This window comes from Strigops habroptila, chromosome Z (assembly GCF_004027225.2).
Source record: "Strigops habroptila isolate Jane chromosome Z, bStrHab1.2.pri, whole genome shotgun sequence".
Lineage (NCBI taxonomy): Eukaryota > Metazoa > Chordata > Aves > Psittaciformes > Psittacidae > Strigops > Strigops habroptila.
In genome coordinates, this window is record NC_044302.2 from 11,448,280 (window position 1) to 11,459,918 (window position 11,639).

The 11,639-nt window shown below is 40.7% G+C and overlaps 1 protein-coding gene across 3 annotated transcripts in view; it reads left to right on the forward strand.

The window, feature by feature from the left end:
- WTIP (WT1 interacting protein) overlaps positions 1-10,711 on the forward strand; it is an 81,874-nt gene extending 71,163 nt beyond the window's left edge. For 2 of the 3 annotated variants that reach the window (XM_030470214.1, XM_030470213.1), the window contains 4 exons: positions 1,686-1,816; positions 2,919-2,970; positions 4,831-4,899; positions 6,738-10,711. In XM_030470214.1, the coding sequence (XP_030326074.1) occupies positions 1,686-1,816; positions 2,919-2,970; positions 4,831-4,899; positions 6,738-6,890 (405 nt within the window). In that variant the 3' untranslated portion in view covers positions 6,891-10,711. The remainder of the gene's footprint in view (positions 1-1,685; positions 1,817-2,918; positions 2,971-4,830; positions 4,900-6,737) is intronic. The other variant, XM_030470215.1, reaches the window with a different exon arrangement.
- Positions 10,712-11,639: the final 928 nt, after the last annotated feature.

The following is an 11,639-nucleotide window of genomic DNA, read 5'->3' on the forward strand; positions in this document are numbered from 1 at the left end:
CTATTGTGATGCAAACGCAGCTGGAACAGAGACTTAACTAACAAGGATTCTGGCTCGTATCCTTGCACCACTGGTTGGACAAGGATATTGTTTGTTTTAGCTCAAGAACAAATTTCTAGAGTTCTGTCATGCTGCTAGGGGTATCCTGACTTGCATGCTTTGCGCTGGCCCTTAATGGCAGAATCCCAGGCGAGAGTCCATAATTGGTGGAGCTCTGTAGCTGGAAGCTTGGCAGGTGCTTGTCTGCCTTTCTCCCATCTGGAAGTGTGCTCTGACAAAAGGAAACAGCTCTGGGAGCTCCAGGAATTAAGCAGTCTTGTTTGGTTAATTCCTTACGTGTTCCTCCCTGGGAGAGCGCATACAGTAAACATGCCTGCACAGCTGTGGTGCCCATGTGCAGCTGAGGACCAGGGAGCTGCAGCCCCACAGCCCTGGGCACACCAGAAGCTGTTCAAGGCTGAAAGTGCAGTTGAATTAGGAGTTGCTCTGTGCAAAGGGGTGGCTGCACCACCACACCAGACTAATAGTGTGTATTGCATAGCTGCCTCGATCGCATCACACACAGGTGAGTTGCTTCTGGCTAGGAACAGGCTTGCAAACCAGAGCTGGACTATAGAGCTTTACTGGGGGGGTAGAGGAGGGGTGGGAAGGTTAAATTTAATTGACTTTGTGCATTTTTCCTACATGGCACTTCTTATTTCCTGTTGATTTGATCGTTATTCATAGAATCATCTACAGGGTCATGGAGATGGGGCTGTGGAGATTTTTCATCTCGAGCTTATTAGCAGCTCCCAGCTGAGCACTGCTGCTAGCAGATACTTTTTGAAATTGCCTTCCAAAGGTACTTGTTATACCTGAAATGTATGCAGTTGGTGCTGTAACCTGTTGAGAGCTGCCTGAAGATGATACGATGTCTCACTCTTCCCAGAAGCTTGTTCATGGGCTTGGTGCATCCTCCTTGATGTCCCAGTGCCACAGTGAGAGTAATAGACAAGGACGCCAGGAGGGTGGGAATCTGTTCTCTAGTGAGGTAGCTGAGACTGGGGGCATCAGGCCCTTCCTTGAAACCTTTAAAATACAGTAAGGAAGGTCAGCATGGGAAAAGCCTGGGCAGATGGATGGATCTGTATCAAAACACATGGATACAGATGGAATTTTAATAGAAATTGTTGGGCCCGTATGACTGAGTGATAACCAGACAGTAACAGCGGTGGATTAGGCTCCTTTATTAATGAAGGGACACCTATTTATTTGGTTGGTTTGTTATTTTACTTTTAAAATTTGAGTTATAACTGGTTTGAATTCTGTCTGTCAGAGCCTGTTCAGTTTTGTGAATTAACTCTGTATCCCAGTAACTTGTGTTTGGCTGCCACAGATTTTCCAAGAAGTGGTCTCTGAAGCCGTTTTTAATTTCTCTTGGCAGTACTGGCCCTGCAGAGCTATGGCTGATGGGTGTTAGACTGATTTTCACAGTTCGCTCTCTTTATTGGGAGCCAACTGAAACCCACTCAAATCAGCAAGTTGATTGTTTTAAAAGGCCTCCTGCTGACAGATCTGTGGAGTGGTAATTTCATCTTGAAGAGCTTTTCTCACTGTCATTATTAAGAATCAGACACAGCAGTATATGAGGGTTGAATCTCATGTAACCAGGCATCTGCTTATTTTGCTGTTTGCCTCCTCTTAAGATCTTACAGGCTCTTGGAAAGTCATACCATCCTGGCTGCTTCCGCTGCGTGGTGTGTAACGAGTGTTTGGATGGAGTCCCTTTCACTGTAGATGTGGAGAACAATATTTACTGTGTCAAAGATTACCATACGTAAGTATGCAAATCCATTGATGCTTAGAAAAATTATAGTAGTTAAATTATTAGTATAGTTATAAGCCTGTATAAGCCTTATAGTTATAAACCTTATAATTATAAGCCTATGTAAGTTGTAGATAAAAAGGGTCATTCCTGTTTGCTCAGATGTCTCTCAAGTGCTGCTCTCACACGTTGGCATTTGTAAAGCATTTTAAAGTTATATTAAAGGTCACTTCCTGGGCCCAGCGCAGCATACAGTGGCCAAGTGAGGTTGAATATGTCAGAGGATGTACTTTTCTGGTGGCTGTTTCTCTTACTTCTTTCAGGACTTTCAGTACTAATTAGATCAGGCTATTTCTGCAAGTGATGGTAGGTTTCTGCTGGCTGTTCCTAAGAATTGATGTTCTGGTAGTGCATGACGCTGGTGAGTGTAAATTAGGCTAATCTAGGCTGGAGAGTAGACATGTAATTAGCAGCTAATGCTAGAATGATTATAGCCTCACCTGACAAAAAGTTTTGTGATTTAAGTGATTGCATTTGGACTCCTTCTGCTCACACTCAATGTGCTCCCAGCTCCAGTCAACCAGTAACTCAGCTTACGCTGCAAGAGTACTCAATCCTATTGGTACCAAGGTGACAAGGTGTTACAAGGACAGATTGAGCGTTGGCCTAGTGACTGTCGTAAACGCAACTGTAGATAATAACACCAGTTGATGTATTTGGTTTAAGTAGAGCCTAGCCACAATCAGCCCCTCTCCTATTTAGCGTCGTTATGTCTTCCTGACGTCAGTGACAGTACCCAAGTCAGGAGGTGCTTTGCAGTTAAAGCAGTGAACCTCTGGAAGAATTTGAATGACTGAGTAAAGGAAGGTAAAAGAAATGGCATACGTGGGAAGAGGGCTGGGTTCACTAAGCGTAGCGGTCAGGAATAGCTAAGCAATAAAGCTGGACTAGCATTGGTCTCCTTTTCCCTGAATATCATCAAACATTTAGAGGAGTTTCAAATCCTGTGGATCTACATTCTGCTAAAAACAAGGCATGATTAGAATAGGTCTTTTGGTTGTGCTTTTTGAAGAAGCTTTAAATGTGATTTGAACACTTTCTTCTTGCACCCTAGGGTTTTTGCACCAAAATGCGCTTCCTGTAACCAGCCGATCCTACCAGCACAGGTACATGTTAACATGCATCAATTCTTTAGAGAAAACAGCTGTTGGCATATGAACACTTTCTAAAAACACATTTGATGCTTTTCCTCCCTCTTCCAGAATCTATACTATGTCAGATACTAAATTAAATACAGTTCAGAGTAATGTCACTCCAAACATTCCCAGAGGTTGTAATAGTCATACTACTCATGCAGCTTAGTACTTTGTATCTTTAGGGTGCTTTCCAGCTCTTAATTATGCTGTTATAAATCTCATTTAATTGAAAGCTCTGGCTGGGGCTCCAAGAACAACCCAAGAAGCCCTGCTTATTTGTAGAATCTCCTATTAGCTCAAGTAGCAATTTTCCTTGTCTGCTACATCTGCATTTCTGATGTGGATCTGTTAAGATGCTCAAACTTGAAAAGGCAGCTGAGGGTTACCCTGACCCTCTGAGAAGGCCACACAGTCTCTTGTCCTGGGGTGGCAATGTAATAAAAGTGCTTACAAGGGTGGAGAAGGCAGCAGAAAAGTGGGCTAAGAGGGAAGGCAGGTGAAGACACACTTGCAACCTCAGCCTATCCTGACAGTATAGTTAGCATGATAAGACTTCTGCATTAGGACGTCATTTTTCTGCCTGCCTTCAGTGGTGCTCCCTCAGATTCTCAGGGTGCAGGACTCTCTGAATTCCCATTGCTGAGGTCACTGACAGATCACTTGTAAGGAGGGGCCTCGGCACCTCCCTCTTTTTCCTTTTGCCAAGTTTGTAGAGCCAGAGCTTTCATCCTATAAGCTGCTGGGCCTGGGGCTAGAGCTTCTCAGCATGCCCACCTCCATCACTCTGCATGTTAGTCTCATTTGTCATTATTATTTCTGTTACGTGGCCAGGTCTCACATAATTAAAAACCTCATAAAGGCTGAGCCAGAACTGCTTGTTCTGGTGAGGAGATGTGAGGAGAAAACCCCTCTGTAAATTTCACTGGATTTGTGTCTTACAAAATTACTTAAAAATAAAAAAAAAAAAGGGGGGAAGAAAAAGCAGTGCTACTGCTGACTCATCTGATGGCTAGCAGGATAGATTCCACATTCTTTCCCATGGAGGTTTCTTAGGTAGTTCAAGTATAGCAGTGCAGGTACTAACTTGCCCGTAGCTTCTCTCAGACATAGTCTACGTCATCTCTGATGCTCTAAACCACACCTGGAACTGGAAACAATGAAAGGCAAGAGATTTAATAAGCTCTGTCTTCAGAGGCTTCAGAGCAGATCAGGGAGTCTGTGAGGTTACAAGAAGGGTATAGGTTGCTCTGCAGGGCCTGGGGCTCAGCCAGGAATTACACAACTCCACTGCGTCCACCCTCATGCTGAGGTTTTGGCCTGTGCACATAATCACCTGCAAGACTGGTATGTAACTCCCTATGAGGTACATACAGTGACATGTGCATGTGCAAAATGGCTGTGCAGCAGATGGTTTGAGGGGTATATTAGTCCTGGAAAACTCAGGCCAGGATGTCTACAAGGAAAAGTTACCCAATCAGCAGATCATAGGTTTTGGCTGGTAATTCATTCAGAACCTGGGTGCCGTTGGAAAATTATTTGATTTCAAGAGTAGTTTGTCCTTTGAGGATGAAGTATTGGCTACACTTCCCAAATGACCTCTGCAGCTTAGATATGTCAGACACCTGTGCTGCTCCTTAACAGCAAAACCAGTGGGGCACCAGGGACAAGACCCCCAGTGGTCACAGAGCCGTGCTCAAAGGAAAAGGAGGGATCCCCTAAGGAAACAGCTCTGCAAAGCAATAGGTTGGGCACTGAAAGAAGATGGAGAAAACACCACTTTTTGGCTTTTTTGGTAAGCCCACTCTTATCTTCTTTCTGCTTCTGCAACAGGGCTCTGAGGAGACCATTCGGGTGGTGTCAATGGACAAAGACTACCATGTGGAGTGCTATCACTGCGAGGTAAGCGTCCAGCCCACACCGTGGGAAGGCTTTGCTAATACCTAGCAGCCTCTCAGTAGGTGCCTGTCTTGCACCCCAAGGTGCACTTGCTGGCTGTTGCACACCTGAGCAGGTAGGACTCTGCCCCACAGCTCCTGGAGGGAGGCAGAGGGAATGATAAGTGCTAGCTGGTCTGCAAGTGGTGCTGCCATCGCCAGTATCAAATCAGTTTGGGTTTTGGTTTAGTAGAAAAGAGATAGGATGCCACTATGTTACTTTTTGGGGAGCAGTTTCTTTTTGTGCAGAAAACTTAAACTTTTACTTGGGCAGGTCAAGTTATGGGATTAATGATTTTGCTTAGGAGAGAAAACCTGAGTTCAGTCCCAGCTCTGCATCCAGAGGCATGAGGAGGGAAACAAACTGTCTAATTTGGGATCAACCCGAAATATCCACACAGATCCTAACTGTGCTACCTATCTTAGCACCAGAGGCAGAAATGCAGCAATGTATCTTGCATGTGTTTTTGCACAAAAAAGTTTACAAAGAGACTTCCGATTGAGGGAGAAAATAACAAAATTCAGGGCATCTTGAAAAGTATATTAACCTAAATGTAAGGAAGACCCCATCCACTCAGCTATTTCCTTCCAACAGACATACCTGATACTCCATCCTTTGCTATTAAATTTTAACCAGAAATTGCTACGGGAAATTACGCTATTTTGGAGAGCTGTATTTCCCTCCTCCTTCTTCCCCCATCTATTGCTTTGTGCAGGCTTCACCTACGATGACAGCTCCCTCCCCTTCTATCTTAGGCTATTGACTTTATGTTAGAATGTCCCAATGGGGGTTTATTTTCAGTTCTGTTTCATTATTGATTTCCCCATTCTCCTTCCAGTTTGAGGCAAATCAAGCTGCCTCCACATCTGCCCAGAATGGCAGAGTGCATTTATGTACAGAAATCAGGGGTTAGCCATGTGTTAACAGGGGTAAGTTATTGCCTAATGGTCTCAAATCAGGCTCTCAAACGGTACACGCTGGGTCACTGCTGTCCCGGAATCATGCTAGAAAAGTTAGTGCTAGTATTTTGAGGTATTCACATGGAGACTTTTGCAAAGGCTCTTGACAGCTTACCAGCCACTTCTGAAATGCTGTTAAAGTCATCGTCACCTGGTGGCCATGCAAAGGTCAGTGGGCAGTGTTGAAACTTTGCTGGTTTTCTGTATGATCTTTCTTGTGTAACCATTTAAGTTATGCTGAAAAGTTTAAGTAGGTTTATAGATCAACAGACCCCCATTCTAAAACTGCATGTGTCCAATTAAAAACTTTGCATCAGTTTTCAATACTAAAATGACCTATATGCCCAAATAATAATGATGACAACTGAAAACCAGGATTGTCTTTATTGCAGCATACATAATAGCAGGCAGGATCATTGTTTTTCTTCTTTTTATCTCTGTTCCTCCACTGCTGTTCACCCGTTTGTCCACTTTTGCTCCCCCATTTCTTGCTTTCTGCCTTGTTGCAGAATTGGCTCCTTCTCATTCCTAACCTTTTCCAGATTGTGTGTGTCAGGGTCAGTCCTTGGCCTGGTTTGAGGCTGGGTTTTTTTCATTTGATTTGCATCAACATTTGTTAGATAAGAGAGCAGAATGGAAAACAACAGGAAAAAAAATGCTGTGTACTATTATAGACTGTCCTGTTTGATTTCAGCAGTGTCATTTTGAAATATATGAAATAGTCAGGGTGCACCTGCTGAAAACTCTTGAGGTCGCTGGCTTCAGAGGCTGGGTAGGTCAACATTGTTGTGCGATGACATACCTGAATCACTCACTAACATGGGATGTATATGTTTCTTCTAGGATTGTGGCTTGCAGCTCAATGATGAGGAAGGCCATCGTTGTTACCCATTAGAGGGCCACTTGCTCTGCCACGGCTGTCATATCAGGCGCCTTAATATTAAACTGCCATCACACCCACCTCCGAGCTATCCGATGCATGTCACAGAACTCTGAAAGACATTTCCATTACCAATAAGCAGTTGAAAGAGAAGACAAAAATCTAAAAATTACTTTCCTTCCCTTTCCTTTCCTTTAAAGATGAGATTCCAGTAATAACCATCTAAACCAGCTATTTATTTTTTAAATCAGAGGTGAGGGGTCCTTTTTTGATCTTGTACATATGCATTCTTTTATCTAGATGTTTTCACTGAGACACCATCTACTTGAACAAGTAATGCAGCACTAAACTGTAACTGTAAGTGGCAGCATTTCTAAAAGCAATGGTACAAAGGTCTGTTCTGCACTCCCTACTCACTTTATTCCAGTGCAGATTTCACCCAAGTAAGGAGTGTTGAATTACTTTCCAGAAGTTAGCACCTTACCATATTGCAGCAAGCTTGATAAGATAAATGCTAGTATTTTAGCTAGCTTTGTTGAATTCTGGTCTTGGAGAATACAGGCTCACATTTTTAAAACTTAGATGCCCAAAAGTAGATAACAGGAAGGAAACAAGTGTTTTTAGTGAGGACAGTTTTCAGCAGGGGTTAAATAATAGCATTCTCTAAGGTAGCATCAGGCCAGCTTTCCGTCCTACAAGGTTCCACAGTCATCCAAAGACGTGTTGAAGAAAGATGGCAAGCATCTCTCAAAAACTACGTTACAGAGGATTATATCCAAAAGATTGGCACATGCACGGTCATAACAGTTGAAGAAAGTTACAGACCTCTGTAATTGCTTGCCATGTACGACTGTAGCCATGGTTTCAAAATGCATTCATATCAACTTGATGATTTGGCACTTACTAAAGAATTCATCTTTCAGAGCTGTTTTTTGTTTAATAGGGTTAGCTGCCCCTTTCTATGCAAAGGTACACTTGTGTTTATACTGCTTGTTTTATACAAGACTTAATTTGTTACAAACTGCTTTATGATTGTATGTTGATACATTATTAAAAAAAGAGGGGACAGTGGTTTTTGTATTATCTTTTCAGCTTTGTGTTCTTTTCCTAGATGTACTTTTGAACTGATTACAGTGATTGTCTTCATTGGAAAACAAAGTACAGTTTAACGAATAATAATTTAGAGTCAGACCATTGAAACATTGGTATTTTATAACAAGTATTAGATGTACATAGAATGTACACACTTTCATGTTTTGCATAAGCTTTTACAGTAACCTCAGAGATCTGGGGAAATATATGTCTTCCATATAGGAAGTTAGATGAATCTTTTTTATGGTTTGTTTTCTACCATGTGTTGATGATTTACATGCAAATCACACATCTGTATGTTTAAAAAAATTTTCTGCATTCTCATGAGAATTAATACAGCCTTCCTGAATTTATGTTTTAAATAAATCCATCATTGCTGTCTTCAACTGTACCCAAAATTACAATAAAATAAGATTATTCTGCTCCAGAGGAAGTGGAAATACCAGACCAGATTCTCCCCATCTGTAAATTGGGACATTTCCATGCCAGTTCTCAACACATCGAGAATTTGATGGATCCATTCAGAAATGATCCCATGTTACAGTCAGCATGCAGACTGATGAAATGACTTATTTGGTAACACCATTGCTGTTTTGTTGCTTATGCACCATTGACTTTCTGAAAGCCCCTCTGGAAGAGTACAAAGAACATCCAATGGACACTAATTCTTAAGTGGAATAATTAACTCCCTTAACAGAACTTTTTGATAGCCTGGAATTTCCTTAAGGGGGAAAGGGAGGGGCAGGAACAATTCCTGTGAACTTTGTTTTTTTTTCTGTTAGTAAGGAACAAAAGGTATGTTTCCTGAACTTTTGCCAAACTTTCATTGGCCTAGATTAACCTGTCCTACTGAATGCTCCTTGGCAAGTCAGATGCTCCTTTAAAAAGGCATTTTCTAATTAATATATATCAGTTTATAATTAACATATTTAATGTGATAGACATGTTTTGAAGTAACTACAGTGCAACTAGTGCCTCATTTCTACAGTTTGGCCTAAGAGGCCTGCAAAAGAGAGGACATTGGGTGCATGCACACTTTTTCTGCATTTGCAAATGTTACCTTTGTGTTCATAATCACCAGACCAGCCTCAGAAGGAAGTGGAAGTACACGTGCCTCTTGCCCAAACAGCAAATGCTAGAAAAAGGAAAAAAATTGCCTTTAATTGGATTATATTACTAGTTAAGTTCTTTAAGATTTTTACAAATATGGAAGATACCAGAGCTTCAGGATACACTTTTAGCATCAGCTGCAGTGTAATACTTTTTCCATGTAAGGAAGCTGCTTTGGACCACATTTAGCTTTGAAGCATTTTCACTTGCTTGTCTTTACAACATATATTAAGGGACCCAAATTAAGTGTCAAGTTTAAGTTTAAGTTTTCACTGCAACATAGTTTTCAAGGGACAGCACATTAGCTAACATGTACATACCATACCTTTTCTTCTTTTTTGAAAACAATCATACGGTAGAACAGAATAATATTTTGTTTCATTTCACATGTTAATTTGTCAGTCTCTTGTAGTTCTCAGTTCTGTCGTGTTAAGTATCATCAATACTTCAATATAGAGTAAGCAATTTGTTTAAAACCAGAAAGCAGCAGTTGTTATTCCAGTATTTTCTATAGACAAGTGCATTACATTACTGTATAACAAAGTACAGCTTTGCTTTTCCAACTTTTAGTATAAAAACGAGCTTGAGTGAAATTTGCTAGATGGGTTTTTTTAGGTTTTTTCCAATCAAAGAGAAAAATAAAAGCAAATCTAAAATAATGATGTGCTGTACTCTTTCGTGCTAGTGACAGTTTCTGCACATTTTACCTCCTGTCTTAGGGAATTATATAAATGCAAAAGCGTCTCTTCATGATTTTCTTAAAGAGTATTCTTATGTTAAATCAGTTCAACACAGATGTAAACTTTCTATAGTTCGTTTTATGATGTGATTGCTCGTCAGAAGCCTGTGCTGTACTTTCAGATTATTTCCATGAAGTTAAAACAATAACAACTTGTTCTCATTTGCATCAGGACAACACCTTTCCATTTTGGTAATGAATGTTACAGCACAAAGCTGTTGTAGGCAATTCAAGAGTCCCTCATGCGCTGGAGGACACATTCCAAAGAAAGGACCAAAATAATAACATGAAACAAAACAAGAATGCACTCAGATAATTGAGCTTTCTAAGAGGGTTTGTTTGGGTTTCTTTCATTTTCCTTTAACTTGTGTGCACGTGTGTGTGTATTTTGTAAGGTGGAGCTTCAAAAGAAAAACATGGTTAGAGGAGCTCTTTAAGACCAGAAATTCCAGAGTAGTAAAGTAAACCAAAGCTCTAAAGGAGACAAAAGCTGCTTTCTTGTGTTTCAAGAAAAGTTTAAAAGTTTGTGATTCATCCTGTAACTAATGCCGTAACTAGAGTATATGATTTGACTTAAATTAAGTTTTCAGTTAAGAAATATTTTCATTTTCTTTAAAAGAATATAGTTTTCTTCCAAGAACTTGGACCAACGTTGATTTTTATTTTGTAGGAAATATATAAATTCCCAGTTTGTATATCATGTAACTAGTTTACATGCTGAAAATATACATTAGTTTAACTATTTTTGTATATATATATCTTTGTAAAACCTTTCAATGTGCTTCTGTCTTAGTCTTTAGAATTACTTGTGGTTTTGTGTTTCAGTGTTTGATTCCCTTGATTGTTGTTAAGAAAAAAATTGGGAAATGTAGATTTATTTATCTAAAGAAGAAGCTACTTCCTATCATTCTAAGTTATTTAATATTAAAGTCAGAAGTTTCATTTAACGTTAGATGCTATAATCTGCTTTTTTCCAATAAAGACAATTTGTAGTGATCTTTGATTTTGTAGTTTGTTACATATAAATTGGTTTGGGTTTTTTTTTTTTTATCTAGGTGGGCACTAAAACAAGTTTCAGGAGACCCCTGTATTGCCTACAGAAATGCCTAACTGATATTAATTGATCACAGCTGCATTCATGAAAGATTCTGGTCCTCCAGTGCAAGTGTTACTAATTAAGGTCTAAAATATGCCTACAGCTAACATTTTGCAGCTGCACTTAGAAAAGAATTTAGCCACTCTGGCAATTTTTAATTAAGCTTTTACCAGTCTGGCTAGTTCACGTGTGGGACACTTAGTATGGAGGAACACTTCCTTCTCAAGGCTCACATCAGTTTTGGAGTGTTCCAGAAGAGGAGTGCTGCCTGGGCTATGAACTTGCATAGTGATAAAGCCCTCAGACCTTGGAGTCGGGAGGCAATCTTCTCAATGTTCTTGCTAAGTCACAGGAATTCAGAAACCGCAACCAGAGCTCTCATAGGATCAAAAAGATGCTTTTTTATGTATGTCTTACCTTAATGAAGGTCTTTGCCACTTTCTTGTCTCCAACTTCATGGCACAGATGGGAGCTTGGTTACATTTACGTTCTGCACACAGTGGTCCTGCAGAGCAGCTCTTATCTCTCAACCAAAAGGTTCATCAGCGCTGGTATCTTGTCTCCAACTATGGCCAGAAGTGAATGCCTGGCGAAAGAGTACAAGAACCAGTTTCTTCCTGGTTTCCTCACATTTAGTGGGTTTCCTTTCCATTAAGCTGGTCAGTCTACCACCCTTGGGGATGCTCTTTCCTCCAGTGACTCACAGAATCCAAATATTCGCGAGCTGCTACTTTAGTGGAGGGAGGCCTGCTCTGCAGCTCTGCCACCCTAGCTTTGCAAAGAACAACTGACTTCAGATTTGGAAATGGAACTTTCTGATATTTTTCA